The sequence below is a fragment of the Nerophis lumbriciformis genome, linkage group LG37, assembly GCF_033978685.3.
Source record: "Nerophis lumbriciformis linkage group LG37, RoL_Nlum_v2.1, whole genome shotgun sequence".
NCBI lineage: Eukaryota > Metazoa > Chordata > Actinopteri > Syngnathiformes > Syngnathidae > Nerophis > Nerophis lumbriciformis.
The window spans coordinates 14,638,759-14,660,423 of record NC_084584.2 but is presented as its reverse complement, the minus strand read 5'-3'; the positions used below and the strand labels follow the sequence as shown (position 1 = coordinate 14,660,423).

The following is a 21,665-nucleotide window of genomic DNA, read 5'->3' as shown; positions in this document are numbered from 1 at the left end:
GTCTTGTTAATCGCTAGTTAACTGGCGTGCTAATCACTAGTTGATAGCTAGTGCAATAATTGTTTGCTGACAATTAGAGCGTTAATTGCTCGCCTACATCTGATGCGCTAATCGCTAGCTGGCCACTGGTGTGCTAATCGCTAGCTGACAACTGCCATGTTAATCGCTAGTTAACTGGCGTCCTAATCTCTAGTTGACAGCTAGTGCAATAATTGCTCGCCGACAACTGTTGCACTTATCGCTTGCTAACAACGGACGCGCTAATCGCTATCTGGCCACTGGCATGTTAATCGCTAGTCAACTGGCGTGCTAATCTCTAGTTGACAGCTAGTGCAATAATTGCTTGCTGACGATTAGAGTGTTAATTGCTCACCGACAACTGCTGCGCTAATCGCTAGTTGGCCACTGGTGTGCTAATCGCTAGCTGACAACTGCCATGTTAATCGCTACTTAACTGGCGTGCTAATCTCTAGTTGACAGCTAGTGCAATGATTGCTTGCTGACAATTAGAGCGTTAATTGCTCGCCGACAACTGTTGCGCTAATCGCTGGCTGGCCACTGGTGTGCTAATCCCTAGCTGACAACTGCCATGTTAATCGCTAGTTAACTGGCATGCTAATCTCTAGTTGACAGCTGGTGCAATAATTGCTGCTGACAATTGGAGCGTTAATTGCTCGCCGATAACTGCTGCGCTTATCGCTTGCTAACAACGGACGCACTAATCGCTAGCTGTGATAACTTGAGTGCTAATCGCTAGTTGACAACTGGCATGTTAATCGCTAGTGAACTGGCATGCTAATCTCTAGTTGACAGCTCGTGCAATAATTGCTTGCTGACAATTGGAGCGTTAATTGCTCGCCGACAATTGCTGCGCTTATTGCTTGCTAACAACAGACGCGCTACTCGCTAGCTGTGGTAACTGACGTGCTAATCGCTAGCTGACAACTGTCTTGTTAATCGCTAGTTAACTGGCGTGCTAATCACTAGTTGATAGCTAGTGCAATAATTGTTTGCTGACAATTAGAGCGTTAATTGCTCGCCTACATCTGATGCGCTAACCGCTAGCTGGCCACTGGTGTGCTAATCGCTAGCTGACAACTGCCATGTTAATCGCTAGTTAACTGGCGTCCTAATCTCTAGTTGACAGCTAGTGCAATAATTGCTCGCCGACAACTGTTGCACTTATCGCTTGCTAACAACGGACGTGCTAATCGCTATCTGGCCACTGGCATGTTAATCGCTAGTCAACTGGCGTGCTAATCTCTAGTTGACAGCTAGTGCAATAATTGCTTGCTGACGATTAGAGCGTTAATTGCTCACCGACAACTGCTGCGCTAATCGCTAGTTGGCCACTGGTGTGCTAATCGCTAGCTGACAACTGCCATGTTAATCGCTACTTAACTGGCGTGCTAATCTCTAGTTGACAGCTAGTGCAATGATTGCTTGCTGACAATTAGAGCGTTAATTGCTCGCCGACAACTGCTGCGCTAATCGCTGGCTGGCCACTGGTGTGCTAATCCCTAGCTGACAACTGCCATGTTAATCGCTAGTTAACTGGCATGCTAATCTCTAGTTGACAGCTAGTGCAATAATTGCTCGCTGACAATTGAGCGTTAATTGCTCGCCGACAACTGCTGCGCTAATCGCTAGTTGGCCACTGGTGTGCTAATCGCTAGCTGACAACTGGTGTACTAGTCACTGACAACGGGTGCGCTAATCACTAGCAGACAATTGCCATGCTAATTGCTAGCAGCTGGTGAGCTAATCGATAGCTCACAATGGCCTTGCTAATCGCTAGCTGTAAACTAGTGCGGCAATCACTCGCTGACTAGAGAGCGCTAAATGATGAAGTAATCAAAACCACGCTAATCACTAGCTGTCTTAAATGCCAACATGAATACAATAACATTTATCTACTCATGGTTTTTATTTGAAAGCTGCAAGGTACAGTGAGGAGGGGGTCCATGCCACTGCCACGTATAAACACACTAGTGTGTTGGAAAAATTGGGAATATAAACATTTAAAAAAACAAAACAAAAAAGTCTAACTTAACAAAAATTGTCACGATCCCCCCCTGCAGTACCACTGCAGACCCCCTGGGGGTCGCGGACCTCCTTTTGAAGACCTGCATGTTTCGGGGATGTGGGAGGAAGTGTACCTGAAGAAAACGCAGGAAGAACTTGCAGAGATCTGACCCTGGGTCAGCAAAGAAATGCGTTAGCGCTCCGTGTTTTATTTCAGCCGTGACTACAAAGTCTTATATCCCGGTTCATCAAGCCTTCACTGCCAAGGAAAGAAAAGCGACACTCGGTCAGGATCAGGGCGTCGCCTGTAGCGTGGCGGTCGTCACGTGTCGGCAGCCCGCCGACGCAGGCGGCGACAAAAGCATCTTTGTGCCCGTCGATGGCCGCCGCCTCCTCCTCCTTTCTTCCCTGTGACACTTCAAGAGATGAAGTTGGTCTGTGGGATGATGCTCTCCACTTTGTGATCTGCAGGGTTGGCTGCCGCCTCGTAGTTGCAGATAGTCACTTCGTGCCTGTGAGCCTTCAAAGGATGCAAAAAAGGAAGTAAAGGTGAAAAACAGACTCCTGGTTATATATTAGGATCAACGTTCCCTCTAAGGTGCGCGCCTGTGCAATTGCGCACTGCTCAAGCGTCCTCTGTGCACGGCAAATCTATGCCACGCACAAAATCAAATTAAAAAATAAGCGCATAACAATTTTCGACACGACACGACGGAGAAAACAGTTTTCGTCATCATTGTTCAAATATTGTAACGTCTGTCGAGACGCTTTGAGGACATGAATTCCATCCATCACTTTACTGAGCAAAACTCTTTATTGTCGGCCATCACCAAAACATTAGTAAAAAAATGATATCTAGCAAAACTTGTCATTTCAAACCAGACCAAAAGCAACTTTGTTATATCAACAGCAGCCGCTCGCTCTTTCTCACTTGCGCCAACACATGCACATATGGCACTTAGCCAGTGATGCGTTTACAGCCACACAAAAAGTCGGACAACTCCAACACCACACATAAAGTGTAATTCCAGGTCGTTACACTATGATTTACCAATCAAATGTGTGTTTATTCTAGTGTCATTTATTAGGAATCTTAATTTATAAATATTAATTATGAAATGCTGTTAGTATATTAAATAAATACTAATAAAAATATACTTTTTACAAACATGAAGTTGCAGGAATGTACACATGATCCCCTGCTTACATCTCATTGTGCAACATGTGAATGTTTTAATGGGAACTAAATGCAATGTCTGAAAGGGGTACAAATTATTTCCAAAGCAGAACCTCCACCCAGACAAACAATACAAGTACACAGTTCATGAAAAACAATATTTTTTGTTATTGTCATTATAAGTGGGCCTAAACACTTAAATTAGAAAATAACCTCATGGAAATGACTGCTGTCATTTGATTATAATAATAAGAGAATGTTGTCCGTCTATCTGTGTTGGCCCTGCGATGAGGTGGGGACTTGTCCAGGGTGTACCCCGCTTTCTGCCCGAATACAGCTGAGATAGGCTCCCGCACCCCCCGCGACCCCGAAAGGGACAAGCGGTAGAAAATGGATGGATGGATGGAGATTGAACTTGTTATTTAGTCAGGTTTGGGACAGGTGTGCTGCTGGTGTAGCCACAGTGTGCACGTCTCATCATCATCATCATCATCATCATCAATGTTTATTTATAAAGCCCTAAATCACAAGTGTCTCAAAGGGCTGCACAAGCCCCAACGACATCCTCGGTACAGAGCCCACATAAGCGCAAGGATGTTGCTCACATGGGCTCCACTGAATGCTCAGGGAGTTTTTGCGTTTGCTCACACACATGAAAAATTAGAGGGAACATTGATTAGGATACACATTTCTTCAACCGAATGTGGTAGTTTTATAGGTAGCCATCAGATTAGGTTGCTACTACCGAGGTACGTGAAATCAAATTAAACCATATTTTGATAACTTTGCTGCACTTAGGGCTGGGTACCTTGCACACTTGAACCGATACGGTACAAATTCCCGGTATCGGTACTTTTGTCTGTGTTCATTTGCTAGTAAATGTTTGTTAAAATATAAAATGTAAATGTAACATTTAGCAGTGAGCTACCGTATTTTTCGGACTATAAGTCACAGTTTTTTTTCATAGTTTGGCCGGGGGTGCGACTTATACTGAGGAGCGACTTATGTGCGAAATTATTAACACATTACTGTAAAATAATATTATTTAGCTCATTCACGTAAGAGACTAGACCGCCCTAGTGGCTCTCTGGAGCTTTTTCAAAAATGTATGAAAAATGGAAAAAGATGAGGGGAAAAAATATATTTTTTGTTTTAATATGGTTTCTGTAGGAGGACAAACATGACCCAAACCTCCCTAATTGTTAGAAATCACACTGTTTGTATTAAACATGTTTCACTGATTCGAGTATTTGGCGAGCGCCGTTTTGTCCAACTAATTTTGGCGGTCCTTGAACTCACCGTAGTTTGTTTACATGTATAACTTTCTCCGACTTTCTAGGACGTGTTTTATGCCACTTCTTTTTCTGCCTCATTTTGTCCACCAAACTTTTAACATAATTTTCCTCATTTGTAGGTATATTTGAGGTCATTTAGTTTCCTGTAAGTCCTCTTAATTCAATTTATATCTCATGACACACTATCTGTATGTAATATGGCTTTTAATTTTTTGCGGCTCCAGACAGATTTGTTGTTGTATTTGTGGTCCAATATGGCTCTTTCAACATTTTGGGTTGCCGACCCCTGTACTAGACGTATAAGATTTCATGGGATTTAGCGATTAGGAGTGACATGTTCTATATGTTATAGTTATTTGAATGACTCTTACCATAATATGTTACGTTAACATACCAGGCACATTCTCAGTTGCTTATTTATGCCTCATATAACGTAAACTTATTCAGCCTGTTGTTCACTATTCTTTATTTATTTTAAATTGCCTTTCAAATGTCTATTCTTGGTGTTGGCTTTCATCAAATACATTTCCCCAAAAAATGCGACTTATACTGCAGTGCCACTTATGTTTTTTTCCTTCTTTATTATGCATTTTCGGCCGGTGCGACTTATACTCCGGAGCGACTTATACTTCGAAAAATACGGTAATAATGATAACTGTGCTCTTCAGTTGTTGATATCTTGTGTTCTCAAACTTCTGAGTCTTATCTGCATTCATTTCATTGTTGCCGTCATCAGGAAGTAGTCTTTGCCATTAGGTTTAATGTGCCAGTCGTGTTTATAAAGTGTTTATACAGTAAGTACTGTACTTGTTACACACGAGCTGTAACGTTCATCTTAGTTTTCATTACCAACCATGGAGGTGTTGAAATCGCCATGTAAAATCGCCAATGTTAATAAGTAGGATGTGCATGGCATATCAAATGTGAATTAGCATCGAGGTAGCGCATTTTGAAAGAGTGGAGCCTTACATTCAAGTGCTTTCTATCAGGCAGTTAACTACAGATACGCCTGTTTGCAGTCAAGTTGTGGTTACTCAGATTGAACTAAATCGCAAACTGGATAGCATCTTGGAGAAGCTTTCTACGCTGCAAGGCAAAGTTGTGACCAGGAATGGACAATTGAAGTGAAACGTTTGAATTAGTTCTCGTTCCTCTCAAACACAAACATTTTAACTTGGGTTTTGTTTTCCCACTGGAATGGCTTGGCAAGGTTGCTACAAGACTCCCCCAGAGTCTTTCCCCGTCTTTCATGAACCAATTTGAGGTGTTGGAATCGCCATGTAAAATCGCTAACGCTATAAATAGCACGTAGATGGACTATCCAATGTGAATTAGCATCCAGCTAGCGCATTTTGAAAAGTGTAGCCTGCCATCCAAGTGCTTTCTATCGGGCAGTTTGCTACGAATACGACCGTTTGAACTGGATTGATTTTATGTGACTTGGTAAGGCGGTAGTACCAAAGAATTTGGTCAGTACCAATAAAAGTACCAAATTCCCTCCTTTTCCCATGCTAATAAAGCAAGCATGTCTGTAAGTAACTTTTCAAAAATGTGCTAGCACCATGCTAATTTACGCGGGATATGCCATATACATGCTACCAATTAGCATTAGCGATTTCTATTGCCGATTTTAACACCTCTGAATTTGGTAATGAAAACTACAACTACAATCAAACAGCTGGTGTGTTACAAGTACAATATTTACAGTATAAACACTTTGTAAAACTTAATAAACGACAATACTTCAACTTAATGGCAAAGACTACTTTCTGATTACACAACAACACACCGTAGCCGATACACTACTGCCATCTAATGTCTTGGAATTACAACTGCATGCAAAGTCGACTGCATGACACGTGCAAATGAGACCTAGAAGTGTAAGAAAACAAAGTACCAAAAATTGGTATCGTCAAGTACTGATTGGTGCCGTATCGGTTCAAAAGTGAAAGATACCCATTCCTAGTTTTTCATATACCATCTCGTTAATCGTACAACCAAACATTGTTCGTAAATAGACATTTGTGACTTGGTCTATGCACCTTTTTTTTTTTGGAGTATCACTGCAAAATAATCAACTAAAAGATGTCATGATCTGTCAGGGCTGGACCGCAGAACGCAGAGACAGAGGCAACGTGCAGGAAAAGTGTGTTTGATTTCATCCTCACAGAGAAGTAATCCACACGTGACGTGGAAAGTAAAAAAAAAAACGCAAAGACTCACCTCCGAGTATTCCCCTCTCAGGCCGATGTAGTAGATACGGGTGTTCTCGTCTCCGAAGTTCTTGGAGATATGGATGGACAGGTGCTGGACGTTGGAAAAACGAGCAATTCTAGACGCGCCACACACACACAGAAAAAGGCTTAGTCATCCCCGAACAACAAGCCTTTATTTTTTTAACCACAGTGAGCCTCACTTTGTTGGGTACTCCAGCTGAGCGTCCGGGTCTCGGTTGAGTCTGAAGGCTTGTTCTGGTTCTCTGCCAGTGTCGTCAAAAGACATGTGAGGGATGTTCTTGTACCTGAAGGCAACATTTCCATTAGCAAGGTTTGCTCTGTCTTACAGCCCAAATGGTTTAAGTCCACTCTGCTTGTCAGGACAAGCCGTCATCAGCCTCTGGCAGCTAGTGCACTAATCGCTAGCCGACAACTAATGCGCTAATCGCTAGATAAAATAAAATAAAATTGTGTGCTAATCGCTTACTAACATTGAGTGCTTTCATCTCGAGCCGACAACTAGTGCACTAATCGCCAGCTGACATGGAGTGTGTTAATCGCTTGCTGACAACTACTGCGCTAATTGCTAGCTGACAACCAGTGCACTAATTGCTGGCTAACATCACTTGCTGACAACGAATGTGTTATTCGCTAGCTGACAACAAGTACATTAATCGCTTGCTGACAGTGAGTGCGCTAGTCGCTTACAGACAACGAGTGCACTAATCACTTGCTAACATCACTTGCTGACAACGAATGTGTTAATCGCTAGCTGATAAGTGCACTAAAGGCTTGCTGACAACAAGTGTGCTAATCGCTTACTGACAACTAGTGCGAAAATCGCTTGCTAACATTGAGTGCGTTCATTGCTAGCTGACAACGAGTGCGCTAATCGCTAGCTGACAAAGAATGTGTTGATCGCCGGCTGACAACTAGTGCGCCGATCGCTTGCTAACATTGAGTGCGTTCATCGCTAGCTGACAACTAGTGCACTAATCGCTTGCTGACAACTAGTGCGCTAATCGCTTGCTAACACTGAGTGCGTTAATCGCCAGCTGACAACTAGTCCCCTAATCACTTGCTGACGAGTGTGTTAATCCCTAGCTGACAACTAATGTGCTAATCACTAACTGACAGCTACAGTGCTAATCGCTTGCTGACAACTAGTGCGCAAATCGCTTGCTAACATTGAGTGCGTTCATTGCTAGTTGAAAATGTGTGCGCTAATCACTAGCTGTCAAAGAATGTGTTGATTGCCAGCTGACAACGGGTGCGCCGATCGCTTGCTAACATTTAGTGCGTTCATCACTAGCTGACAACTAGTGCACTAATCGCTTGCTGACAACTAGTGCGCTAATCGCTTGCTAACACAGTGCGTTAATCGCGAGCTGACAACTAGTGCACTAATCACTTGCTGACGAGTGTGTTAATCCCTAGCTGACAACTAATGTGCTAATCACTAGTTGACAGCTACAGTGCTAATCGCTTGCTGACAACTAGTGCACAAATCGCTTGCTAACATTGAGTGCGTTCATTGCTAGCTGACAACGAGTGCGCTAATCACTAGCTGACAAAGAATGTGTTGATCGCCGGCTGACAACTAGTGCGCCGATCGCTTGCTAACATTGAGTGCGTTCATCGCTAGCTGACAACTAGTGCACTAATCGCTTGCTGACAACAAGTGCGTTAATCGTTTGCTGACAACTAGTGCGCTAATCGCTTGCTAACACTGAGTGCGTTAATCGCGAGCTGACAACTAGTGCACTAATCACTTGCTGACGAGTGTGTTAATCCCTAGCTGACAACTAATGTGCTAATCACTAACTGACAGCTACAGTGCTAATCGCTTGCTGACGAGTGTGCTAATCGCTTGCTAACATTGAGTGCATTCATCGCTAGCTGACAACTAGTGCACTAATCGCTTGCTGACAACAAGTGCGTTGATCGCTTGCTGACTCGTGCGCTAATCGCTTGCTAACACAGTGCGTTAATCGCGAGCTGACAACTAGTGCACTAATCACTTGCTGACGAGTGTGTTAATCCCTAGCTGACAACTAATGTGCTAATCACTAACTGACAGCTACAGTGCTAATCGCTTGCTGACAACGAGTGTGCTAATCGCTTGCTGACAACTAGTGCGCAAATCGCTTGCTAACATTGAGTGCGTTCATTGCTAGCTGACAACGAGTGCGCTAATCGCTAGCTGACAAAGAATGTGTTGATCCCCGGCTGACAACTAGCGCGCCGATCGCTTGCTAACATTGAGTGCGTTCATCGCTAGCTGACAACTAGTGCACTAATCGCTTGCTGACAACAAGTGCGTTGATCGTTTGCTGACAACTAGTGCGTTAATCGCGAGCTGACAACTACTGCACTAATCACTTGCTGACGAGTGTGGTAATCCCTAGCTGACAACTAATGTGCTAATCACTGACAGCTACAGTACTAATCGCTTGCTGACAACTAGTGCGCAAATCGCTTGCTAACATTGAGTGCGTTCATTGCTAGCTGACAACGAGTGCGCTAATCGCTAGCTGACAAAGAATGTGTTGATCGCCGGCTGACAACTAGTGCGCCGATCGCTTGCTAACATTGAGTGCGATCATCGCTAGCTGACAACTAGTGCACTAATCGCTTGCTGACAACAAGTGCGTTGATTGTTTGCTGACAACGAGTGCGCTAATCGCTTGCTAACATCACTTGCTGACAACGAATGTGTTAATCGCTAGCTGATAAGTGCACTAAAGGCTTGCTGACAACGAGTGTGCTAATCGCTTGTTGACAACTAGTGCGCAAATCGCTTGCTAACATTGAGTGCGTTCATTGCTAGCTGACAACGAGTGCGCTAATCGCTAGCTGACAAAGAATGTGTTGATCGCCGGCTGACAACTAGTGCGCCGATCGCTTGCTAACATTGAGTGCGATCATCGCTAGCTGACAACTAGTGCACTAATCGCTTGCTGACAACAAGTGCGTTGATTGTTTGCTGACAACGAGTGCGCTAATCGCTTGCTAACATCACTTGCTGACAACGAATGTGTTAATCGCTAGCTGATAAGTGCACTAAAGGCTTGCTGACAACGAGTGTGCTAATCGCTTGCTGACGAGTGTGCTAATTGCTTGCTGACAACTAGTGCGCAAATTGCTTTCTAACATTGAGTGCGTTCATTGCTAGCTGACAACGAGTGCGCTAATCGCTAGCTGACAAAGAATGTTTTGATCGCCGGCTGACAACTAGTGTGCCGATCGCTTGCTGACACTGAGTGCGTTAATCGCGAGCTGACAACTAGTGCACTAATCACTTGCTGACAACTAGTGTGCTAATCGCTAGCTGACAACTACAGTGCTATTCGCTTGCTGGCAACTAGTGCGCTAATTGCTAGCCGACCACTACTGCACCAAATGCTTGCTAACAACTAGAGTGCTAATCGCTAGCGGACCACCAGTGGGGTAAACACTAGCTGACAACAAGTGCACTAATCGGTTGCTGACAGTGAGTGCGCTAGTCGCTTACAGACAACGAGTGCGCTAATCGCTTGCTAACATCACTTGCTGATAACGAATGTGTTAATCGCTAGCTGACAACAAGTGCACTAATCGGTTGCTGACACCGAATGCGTTAGTCGCTTGCTGACAACGAGTGTGCTAATCGCTTGCTGACAACAAGTGCACTAATCGGTTGCTGACACAGAGTGCGTTCATTGCTAGCTGACAACGAGTGCGCTAATCGGTACATGACAAAGAATGTGTTGATCGCCAGCTGACAACGAGTGCGCCGATCGCTAGCTAACAACTAGTGCACTAATCGCTTGCTGACTACTGTGCTAATCCCTAGCTGACAACTAGTGCACTAATCACTTGCTGACGAGTGTGTTAATGTCCAGCTGACAACTAGTGTGCTAATCGCTAGCTGACAGCTACAGTGCTAATCGCTTGCTGACAACTAGTGTGCTAATTGCTAGCAGACAACTACTGCACTAATCTCTTGCTAACTACTGTGCTAACCTCTAGCTAACAACGAATGCGCTAATCGCGTGCTAACAACTACTGTGCTAATCGCTTGCTGACAACTAGTGGTGGCAAATGGTGCAGTTTTTTTTCTATTCAGTGGCCCATACTACTATAGTTTTGGTATTTTTAGTTAGTTTAGCTGTTTTTATGCTTGGAAATGCGGCAAAACCAGGTAGAATATGCGTTGTTTTTTTTTAAAGGACACATACGCCAAAGCGTGACCTGACAAGTGATTAATGTTTATATAAGGAAAAAAGTTGCTAAGTTGGCAACACTGCTCCCTCCTGCTATGCTGTCTTGTTCTCTGGCAGACGATTAGTAGCGCTCCAAATGTATCCATGGCGCGCCAACACAAAGTAGTGACTATGTTTGGTTTGGTCGACAACCGCTTATGTCGACGCGAGGGCACGGGCGCCGGTCCCACTCACAGTCGTATCTCTGCCGGGTGTGAGCCGTCGTCCTCCCCAGAGATGATGACTCCTTTCAGCTTGACGCTACCTGTGAAACTAAGGAGGAGACGAGGGTCATCGCCATGGCAACCAAAGCCGGCGCAGTGAACGCCGCAAGACAATCCTGCCGTGACGGAAAAAAACCAAGAGGCTTCACAGAACAAAACAAGTGGCGCGTGTGATTACACCGAATCATCAAGAAAAACCAAACGTACAACTTACGGAATATTGAACAGCAGCTCTTCATCGGCGTCACTTTCCACGTACTGCAGGGGAAATACCAGCAATTACTGCATCATTTCACACAATTAAAGTACCAATGATTGTCACACACACACACTAGGTGTGGTGAAATGTGTCCTCTGCATTTGACCCATCCCCTTGTTCACCGCCTGGGAGGTGAGGGGAGCAGTGGGCAGCAGCGGTGCCGCGCCCGGGAATCATTTTTGGTGATTTAACGGGGGCCATTTTCATATTTTTTTTCATTTTCAAACCCAATACAATATATATATATATATATATATATATATATATATATATATATATACATATATATATATATATATATTTTTTAAACCTTTGGGGTTCCCCTCAAGTAAGTAACATATCTATTTTTCCAATGCTTAAATCGCTCGATATAACGTTTTTTTTCCAGGTTTTATTTTTGTTAAGAAAACAAATTTTTTTTAATGGCAAAAACCCAAAATATTAGGGGTGTGAATCTTTGGGCACCTAATGACTCGATCCGGTTCTGATTCCTGCCGTGACGATTCGATTCTTCATTCTCTCAATGTTTTATTTTGTGTATTAATTATAATTTTTTTTTTTAAACAGGCGACAGTTTGGAAAAACTCCTTCTGGTTGAATGGAAGGGGCCTAAAAACATATTTTTAATAAAAGTGATGGTTTAAAAAAAAAAAAAATTTTAAATCGTCTTTTAGAAATTATGAATCGATTTAGAATCGCAATTTGTACATCTCTACAAAATATGCATTATCCGCCCCCAAAAACATTACAAAATGTATTATTTAATGTGAATTAATTGGAGCCTTAAATAGGTCAATAATTCACAACAGCATTGATTAATATTTTTTGAGCAATGACAGTTTAAAAAAAAGAATTACACAAAAATTCAGAAGGACCCCACTCATAAAAGTGTAAAAAATAGGTCATACATTATTTTTTTTAACTTTTGGTGCTTAAAACTCTAGATCGGGGGTCAGCAACCCGTGGCCCCTCTTTAGCGCCGCCCTCTTTCAGAGATGTGTGAAAATGGAAAAAAAATATTTTTTGTTTTAATATATTTTCTGTAGGAGGACAAACATGACACAAACCTTCCTAATTGTTAGAAATCCCACTGTTTATGTTATACATGCTTCACTGATGAGGGTATTTGGCAAGCACCGCTTTGTCCTACTAATTTAAGCGATCCTTGAACTCATCGTAGTTTGTTTACATGTACAACTTTCTCCCATGCTGCCACAGAAAGACGTGTTTTATGCCACTCATTCTGTCTCATTTTGTCCACCAAACATTTTATGCTGTGCGTGAATGCACAAAGGCGAGCTTTGTTGATGGTACTGACTTGTGTGGAGTGCTAATCAGGCATATTTTGGTCAGTGCATGACTGCAAGCTCATCGATGCTAACATCCCATTTAGGCTAGCTGTATGTACATATTGCATCATTATGCCTTGTTTGTGGGTATATTTGAGCTCATTTAATTTCCTTTACTTATGTCCTCGTTGTTTTTTAATTTATATGTGCATGTCTCATGACATTATTTGTATGTAATATTGGCTGCATTTCTGATAGTTGTTTCTGTGCCAAGTTGTTCCAGACCACAGCAAATGATACCCAGCTTGCAAAGATTGTAATAAATCCATTAGAAGACGACAGCCTGTCGTTTCCTTTAACTTGGACACACTCATCTATACCTTTGGCCATTGTGAGAAGTTATCTCATCCTGTGAGATTGATTGAAACTTTTATTAGTAGATTGCACAGTACAGTACATATTCCGTACAATTGACCACTAAATGGTAACACCCCAATAAGTTTTTCAACTTGTTTAAGTCGGGGTCCACGTAAATCAATTCATGGTAAAAAGAAGCCTCCATTTTATTAATGATTTTCAAAGTTGTAAAAATATGTAGAATAAAAATTAAAATACAACATTTCTGTCAACAAAGATTTGCATCAGCCTTTGATTGTAGGCTAATATAGACACATCATGTGTTGCCTTCATTAGAACACTTTGATTGTAGGCTAATATAGACACTTACATCATGTGTTGCCTTCATTATAACACTTTAATAAGGCTTTTAACGTTTTGCGGCTCGCTGTACTGATTCAATACTGAGATTCCATATTGATACCATCCTAATTCTAATCAATACTAAAACTTGACATGCAATTTTTAATTGTGTCGAAACAACTTTTTTTTTTTCAAAGTTGTTACCCATTTGTTTTGTTTTATTTACTTTTTCTTTCATAGTTCTTTGTATTGATTTCACATTCACATTAACAACAAATTCAAACCCTCTTCATCCCCTACCCCTGCTGTCACTCAAAACAAAAACAAAAAGAGTACAAAAGTACCCAGAGTAATAAAAAAAAAAATACAATACAAGGCACTTGAGACAAAGTAATTGAAAACTGAAACACGCTGTAGAAGCAGCATGACAAGGCCTGAAATGTCGGCAGTCATATTTAGGTACATGTCTAGGGCTCTTCCTGCACTTGTGTAGAGGATTGGTCAAAAAAATTCAAAAAAGGTCTCCACACTTTAAAAAACTTGGTTTCAGAGCCCCGTAATGTATATCTTATTTTCTCGAGCTTCAGGTTTGCTAGCACGTCCCTTATCCAGTGGGAGACTGAGGGTGGGATAGCCTCCTTCCACTTTGTTTACTTTTTGAATAATGCCAAAGCCACACTGCAGTTTTGAATGGACTTCACTGCAGTAGGAGATATCAGATGCTATTTACTTTCCCAGTTTTACCTGAGTCAACATGTCCCTTTGTAACAGTAATAGTTTCAGTTTGGTTTAGCAGTGTCGCGGCCAGGCCCATTCAAAAGCCCATAGAGATAATTGCTCATTTAACATGGCTTCGAACTGCATCGTAATGGCTGATTTCTGGGCGTATTTCTAAAACGACCTTACTATCTAAGTTTGTATCGGAGCCCAACTTTTCCCCTAAAAAGGTATTGTGTCTAAAGAACATTTTCTTTCAAAGTTGTTACCCATTTATTTTGTTTTGTTTACTTTTTAAATAATGCCAAAGCCACACTGCAGTTTTGAATGGACTTCACTATAGTAGGAAATATCAGATGCTATATTTTTTTTATCCCATTTGACCCGAGTCAACATGTCCTTTTGTAATAATTTCAGTTTGGTTTAGCAGCATCGCGGCCATGCCCATTCAAAAGCCTATAGAGATAATTGCTCATTTAACATGGCTTCGAATGGCATCGCCATGGCTGATTTCTGGGCGTATTTCTAAAACAACCTAACTATTTAAGTTTATATTGGGGCCAAACTTTAGGTATTGTGTCTAAAGAACTTTTTCTTACAAAGTTGTTACTAGGGATGTCCCGATCCGATATTTGGATCGGATCGGCCGCCGATATTTGCCAAAAAATGCGTATCGACAAGGCATGGGAAAATGCCGATCCAGATCCAGTTTAAAAAAAACCCTCCGGTCTGTGTTTTCCGACGCACCTATTTAAATAATACATTCCACTTTTCTGCTGCTCCCTAATTTCCGTTCCGCATTTTCCAGCACACCTTCAACACATCCACAGGTCTGTGGATTCTCACGCAGTTGCTTTTAGCTGCTGGCATTACACGACAGGCTCTTCTCGCTCTTTTCTGTGTCTTCCTCTCACAGACAGCAAGTGCACCTTCTTACACACGTCACATACTGTCACGACATACGTCACATACTGTCACGTCATACGTCACATACGTATACGTCCTCTCCCAGCAGAGAGGTAGCAGCATGGCTAACGTTAGCTGTGATGCTAGCGCAGCCGTGCGACCAACGTTCTCTCTAAGGTGCGCGCTTGTGCAATTGCGTCCTCTGCGCATAGCAATTATATGCCACGCACAAAATCAAATAAAAAAATAAGCGCATAACAATTTGACACACGGACACGACAGAGAAAACAGTTTTCGTCATCATTGTTCAAATATTGTAACGTCTGTCGAGACGCTTATCTCCATTCGGTGCCACACGTCCACACCATCAAAATGCCGAGGCAAACATTTCCACATCAACACCGTATAAAAAAATTAGTGATTTTTTTAGTTGTGATTTCCTTCTCTGCATGGAAGTTTAAAAGTAGCATATATTAATGCAGTATGAAGAAGAATGTTTTAATGTAGACATGCAAGCCTTGAAAGAAAATTTTGAAAATCAAGACTTCATTTCCTGCAAATGGGTGCATTTCTACCCTATATTTTAACTTTAGATTTATTCTCATATCAAACTCTTTTGGCTGTCTTTTTCACACTTACATCAGGCGCCCCCCTCCACACCCTGGATTATAAATAATGTAAATAATTCAATGTGATTATCTTGTGTGACGACTGTATTATGATGATAGTATATATCTGATAGTATATATCTGTATCATGAATCAATTTAAGTGGACCCCGACTTAAACAAGTTGAAAAACTTATTGGGGTGCTACCATTTAGTGGTCAATTGTACGGAATATGTACTTCACTGTGCAACCTTCTAATAAAAGTCTCAATCAATCAATCAAAACACATAGAATCATCATACTGCTGTGATTATATGCATCAAGTGTTCATTCAAGGCTGAGGCAAAATATCGAGATATATATCGTGTATCGCAATATGGCCTTAAAATATCGCAATATTAAAAAAAGGCCATATCGCCCAGCCCTAGTTTCAATGATGCCATTTCTGTTTGTCATGTATAATTTTGTCTATTTTGTGTTTATCCTTGAATAAACAGGTCAGTTTCTTGTTACCAACCATTGTGTATTATTCAAACTCCCCTAATTCAGCTGGCTAGTTGTTATCAAGAGTACTAAAACCCTTTTCAACATGATTCTGACAACTAAGTAGGCTAAATAACTTTAAACTTTAATACATGCGCGGATAGGCCAGTATCGGTCAGTATCGGTACCGGTCAGTATCGGTATCGGATCGGAAGTGCAAAAACAATATCGGTATCGGATCGGAAGTGCAAAAACCTGGATCGGGACATCCCTAGTTGTTACCCATTTATTTTGTTTTGTTTACTTTTCAAATACTGCAGTTTTGAATGGACTTCACTACAGTAGGAGATATCAGATGCTATTTTCCCCCCGTTTGACCTGAGTCAACATGTTCTTTTGTAACAGTAATAGTTTCCGTTTGGTTTAGCAAAAGCCCATAGAGATAGTTGCTCATTTAACATGGCTTCGAACGGCATCGTCATGGCTAATTCCTGGGTATATTTCTAAAACGACCTTACTATTTAAGTTTAAATCGGGGCCAAACTTTTTCCTTAAAAATGTATTGTGTCTAAAGAACATTTTCTTTCAAAGTTGTTGCCCATTTATTTAGTTTTGTATACTTTTCAAATAATGCCAAAGCCACAGTGCAGTTTTGAATGGACTTTACTACAGTACCCTATGTTTATACCTTTTCATTAGAGATGTCCGATAATGGCTTTTTTGCTGATATCCAATATTCCGATATTGTCCAACTCTTAATTACCGATTCCGATATCAACCGATACCGATATATACAGTCGTGGAATTGACACATTATTATGCCTAATTTTGTTGTGATGCCCCGCTGGATGCATTAAACAATGTAACAAGGTTTTCCAAAATAAATCAACTCAAGTTATGGAAAAAAATGCCAACATGGCACTGCCATATTTATTATTGAAGTCACAAAGTGCATTATTTTTTTTTAACATGCCTCAAAACAGCAGCTTGGAATTTGGGACATGCTCTCCTTGAGAGAGCATGAGGAGGTTGAGGTGGGCGGGGTTGGGGGTGGCGGGGGGTGTATATTGTAGCGTCCCGGAAGAGTTAGTGCTGCAAGGGGTTCTGGGTATTTGTTCTGTCGTGTTTATGTTGTGTTACGGTGCGGATGTTCTCCCGAAATGTGTTTGTCATTCTTGTTTGGTGTGGGTTCACAGTGTGGCGCATATTTGTAACAGTGTTAAAGTTGTTTAAACGGCCACCCGTAGTGTGACCTGTATGACTGTTGAAAAGCCGTAGAAATTATGTGATTGGGCCGGCACGCAAAGGCAGTGCCTTTAAGACAATATTGTTGTCTGGGTGGAAATCGGGAGAAATTCGTGAGAATGGTTGCCCCGGGAGATTTTCGGGAGGGGCACTGAAATTCGGACGTCTCCCGGGAAAATTGGGAGGGTTGGCAAGTATGACTGGGAGACGCAACTGCTCCGTACTTCTCCCTACGTCCGTGTACCACTCCGTACAGCGGCGTTTTAAAAAGTCATAAATTTTACTTTTTTAGACCGATACCGATAATTTCCGATATTACGATTTTAAAGCATTTATCGGCTGATAATATCGGCAGTCCGATATTATCGGACATCTCTACTTTACATATATACTTTGAACATTATCTTTCATGTAAACACATGGCTATACTTAATGTAGTTGTCAATATAGTATTTGTGCCCCTGGATATCTGTGCAATATGTTGTTGATGTCGATATTTGAAATGACTGTGCTTATTTGAATAGGTCAAAGACAGACTTTGTTAAATGGCATTCAAGTCTCAATAAGTTTGTTTGGATGGCCAGCCGGGCTGCGCCTACCTTGTCTCGGTCTTTCCGCTGGTCCCACGGCTTGAACACCAGCCTGCCGTCGCCGTCCCTGCTCTCGTTCAGACACTGCATCTTGTCCAGGTCGATCCGCTGATACAGGCCGTACTCGACGCCTCTCTCGGCGGGCTCATGGGAGCCCTCGCAGCTGCAGCCGTGGTCGTGATGGCCATGGCCGTGTCCGTGTCCCGACATTATGGTGGCTGAGGAGACGGAAGGGACCTTTTTTTGTTGTTCAAAGTGTCCCGAAAAGAGGGAGTGGAAGTGGAAGCGAGTGACGACGCTGGCGTGGAGACTTACTGACATAGACAACTTTCATTTGGCAGCGTGTTACACCAGCTGGCTTCAGACGCTGGTTGACATATACTTCCGGGTTATGCTTTTCACACTAAAACTCAATGTTTTGAATCGCTAAGAAGATTTGTGAACATTAGCTATTTGTACATGTGAAATTGATGGCATAAGCGAACAACAAATTTGGTATGAGTAGTAAAATAACAAACCTCTTACTAAAATATGAACAATGGTTTATTTATACTCTCTGACATGTACTTCCGGCTGTGCTTTTCATCCTAAATCTCACTGTTTTAAATCGCTAAAATATACTGTGAACCTTAACTATTTTTATATTTACCAATAATAGTATATGCAACCGATACATTTTGCATAAGTGGTAAAAAAAAACTTTCTTACCAAAAAATTAAACAGCGGCTAAACAGTCTGATATTTACTTCCGGTTGTGCTTTTCATCCTAAAAAAAAAATATATTTTGAATGGCTAAGAAAATGAGTGTGAAACTTAGCTATTTTATATGTAGCATGAATAGTATACACAACCAATACATTTGGTAAAAGTACATTCTTATCAAAATATGAACAGCGGTTTATGCCGTCTGGTTTTTACTTCCGGTTATGCCTTTCATCCTAAATCTCAATGTTTTAAATCGCTAAAATATACTGTGAACCTTAACTATTTTTATATTTACCAATAGTAGTATATGCAGCCGATAAATTTTGCATAAGTGGTAAAAAAAACAACTTTCTTACCAAAAAATTAACAGCAGCTATACAGTCTGATGTTTACTTCCGGTTATGCTTTTCATCCTAAAAATTAACATTTTGAATGGATAAGAAAATTAGTGTGAAACTTAGCTATTTTTATATATAACAAACAATATACGCAGCCGATAAATTTGGTGAAATTACAATCTTACCAAAATACGAACAGGGGTTTTTGTCGTCTGATTTTTACTTTCGGTTATGCTTTTCATCCTAAAACTCGTGTTATGAGTCGCAACGGAAAATGTGTGTAAAGTTGTGAACTTTAGCTATTTTTATATATGACATTGATGACATAAGCGAACAACAAATCTGATATGAGTAGTAAAATAACAAACCTCTTACTAAAATATGAATATTATTTATACTCTCCGACATTTACTTCCGGTTATGCTTTTCATCCTAAATCTCAATGTTTGAAATCGCTAAAATACATTGTGAACCTGAACTATTTTTATATTCACCAATAATAGTATACACAACCGATACATATTGCATAAGTGGTAAAAAAAAACAACTACTTTCTTACCAAAAAAAATAACAGCAGCTATACAGTCTGATATTTACCTCCGGTTATGCTTTTCATCCTAAAAAAAATCCATTTTGAATAGCTAAGAAAATGAGTGTGAAACTTCGCTATTTTTATTTGTAACATGAACAGTATACACAACCGAGACATTTGGTAAAAGTACAATCAAAATATGAACAGGGGTTTATGTCGTCTGATTTTTACTTCCGGTTATGCTTTTCATCCTAAAACTCGTGTTTTGAATTGAATTGAAAATTACTTTGAACTTTGGATATATTTCTATGTAATATTAATAATCTACACAACTAACGAATTTTGTATAAATAGTAGAATAACAACAATTATACCGAGACATGAACAGCAGTTTATGCCGTCTGATATTTACTTCCGGTTATGCACTTCATTCTAAAACTCATGTTTTGAATGGCTAATAAAATGAGTGTGAAACTTAGCTATTTTTATATGTAACATTGATGGTACACGCGACGAACAACTTCGGTATAAGCATGGTACAAGACACAAAAAACGACACTCTTACCAAAATATTGAAACGACTAACTTGGGTTGATGTTGTGTTTGTGATGTCAGAGTTCCCATGGTCGTGAACGTACCACGCCTGATTGGTGAATAAGGAAGAAGTATTGTGGTGAATAAGGGATGAGGACATATATAAAATATACTAAATAAACTAGTTAGAATTGGGCTGTGTTGGCATAAGTGGGACGATAAAAGTTCAAACAAGCGCGTCTTTGTGTGCACTTCTTCTGGACGCAACAATACTAACAGCGACCATCTGATATTTATTACTACGAGTTACCCTTTTTTTTTTTTAAATTGTGAATTTCTGCACTCGGAGAATGATTTAAAAGAGTGTTTATTTTTTACTGTGTGCTATTAATGATGTACATTCCGAACAAAATCAACATTACTAGTGAGAACATTTCTTTCCAAAATATAAACAATTGTTGACTGTGTCACGCCAAATTTGTTCCCCCTACAAAAACCTTCCCCCCATTTACTTCCGGGGTCATTTCCTTTTACGTCATTGACAGCGATCGATAACACTTCGATTTTCACTGTCCGTCGCTGGAAGGATACTTGTTTTTTTTGTTTTTTTTATTTATTTTATTTTTTTTAAGTACAGACATTTAACAGTATTATATATTAATTAATATTAGTGAAATGGTTTCAACAATCATTTTGATTTAAAGTACAGACATTTAACAGTATTATATGTTAATATTTTTTGCACGTTACCACGAAGACAGAAGTTCCCAGCAGCGGCCCTAACACTCCGCATGGAATTTTTCAAAGCCTGCTGGTGTTTGACATAAGTCCACTGGGAAAGATAAAGACAAATACCATTCAGTGACACCACCATTTTCAGGAGATTTGGATTCTATCGATCGCTGTCAATGACGTAAGAGGAAATGACGTAAGAGGAAATAATCCCGGAAGTAAATGGGGGGAAGGGAGGGGGAAGAAATTTGGCGTGACAACTGCCATTGTGTATGTTTACTTCTGGGTTAGGTTTTCAAAATACATCTGGTGTTAATGTCTCACAAAAAAGATTCAATTAAGTCTGATTAAGTCTAAGGCAGGGGTCGGCAACCCAAAATGTTGAAAGAGCCATATCGGACCAAAAATACAAAAACAAATCTGTCTGGAGCCGCAAACAATTAAAAGCCATATTACATACAGATGTGTGTCATGAGATATAAATTGAATTAAGATGACTTAAAGGAAACTAAATGAGCTCAAATATAGCTACAAATGAGGCATAATGATGCAATATGTACATATAGCTAGCCTAAATAGCATGTTAGCATCGATTAACTTGCAGTCATGCAGTGACCAAATATGTCTGATTAGCACTCCACACAAGTCAATAACATCAACAAAACTCACCTTTGTGCATTCATGCACAACGTTAAAAGTTTGGTGGACAAAATGAGACAGAAAAAGAAGTGGCATAAAACACGTCCTAGAAAGTCGGAGAAAGTTATACATGTAAACAAACTAAGGTGAGTTCAAGGACCGCCAAAATTAGTAGGACAAAACGGTGCTCGCCAAATACTCGAATCAG

The 21,665-nt window shown here is 40.8% G+C and overlaps 1 protein-coding gene across 2 annotated transcripts; it reads right to left on the bottom strand.

Annotated features, from left to right (window-relative positions):
- Window positions 1-1,908: 1,908 nt before the first annotated feature.
- On the bottom strand, window positions 1,909-21,512 carry pithd1 (PITH (C-terminal proteasome-interacting domain of thioredoxin-like) domain containing 1). Of its 2 annotated transcripts, none has more exons than XM_061931311.1 (7): window positions 21,488-21,512; window positions 17,987-18,195; window positions 11,396-11,439; window positions 11,153-11,230; window positions 6,914-7,018; window positions 6,721-6,829; window positions 1,909-2,545 (listed from the first exon to the last, which is right to left on the bottom strand). In XM_061931311.1, the coding sequence occupies exons 1-7, from the start codon at window positions 21,495-21,497 to the stop codon at window positions 2,444-2,446; spliced, it is 657 nt and encodes a 218-aa protein (XP_061787295.1). In that variant the 5' UTR covers window positions 21,498-21,512; the 3' UTR covers window positions 1,909-2,443. The 2 variants fall into 2 exon arrangements, with proteins under 2 accessions (XP_061787295.1, XP_061787294.1); XM_061931310.1 differs by lacking the exon at window positions 21,488-21,512 and adding an exon at window positions 18,293-18,326.
- Window positions 21,513-21,665: the final 153 nt, after the last annotated feature.

What these genes read in the sequence shown, in the direction of transcription:
- pithd1 (XM_061931310.1), bottom strand. An exon ending in GAGCTGCTGTTCAATATTCC is followed by an intron (nt 11,231 to 11,395) that starts GTAAGTTGTACG and finishes TCTCCTCCTTAG; the next exon opens with TTTCACAGGTAGCGTCAAGC. An exon ending in CAGCTGGAGTACCCAACAAA is followed by an intron (nt 6,830 to 6,913) that starts GTGAGGCTCACT and finishes TGGCGCGTCTAG; the next exon opens with AATTGCTCGTTTTTCCAACG.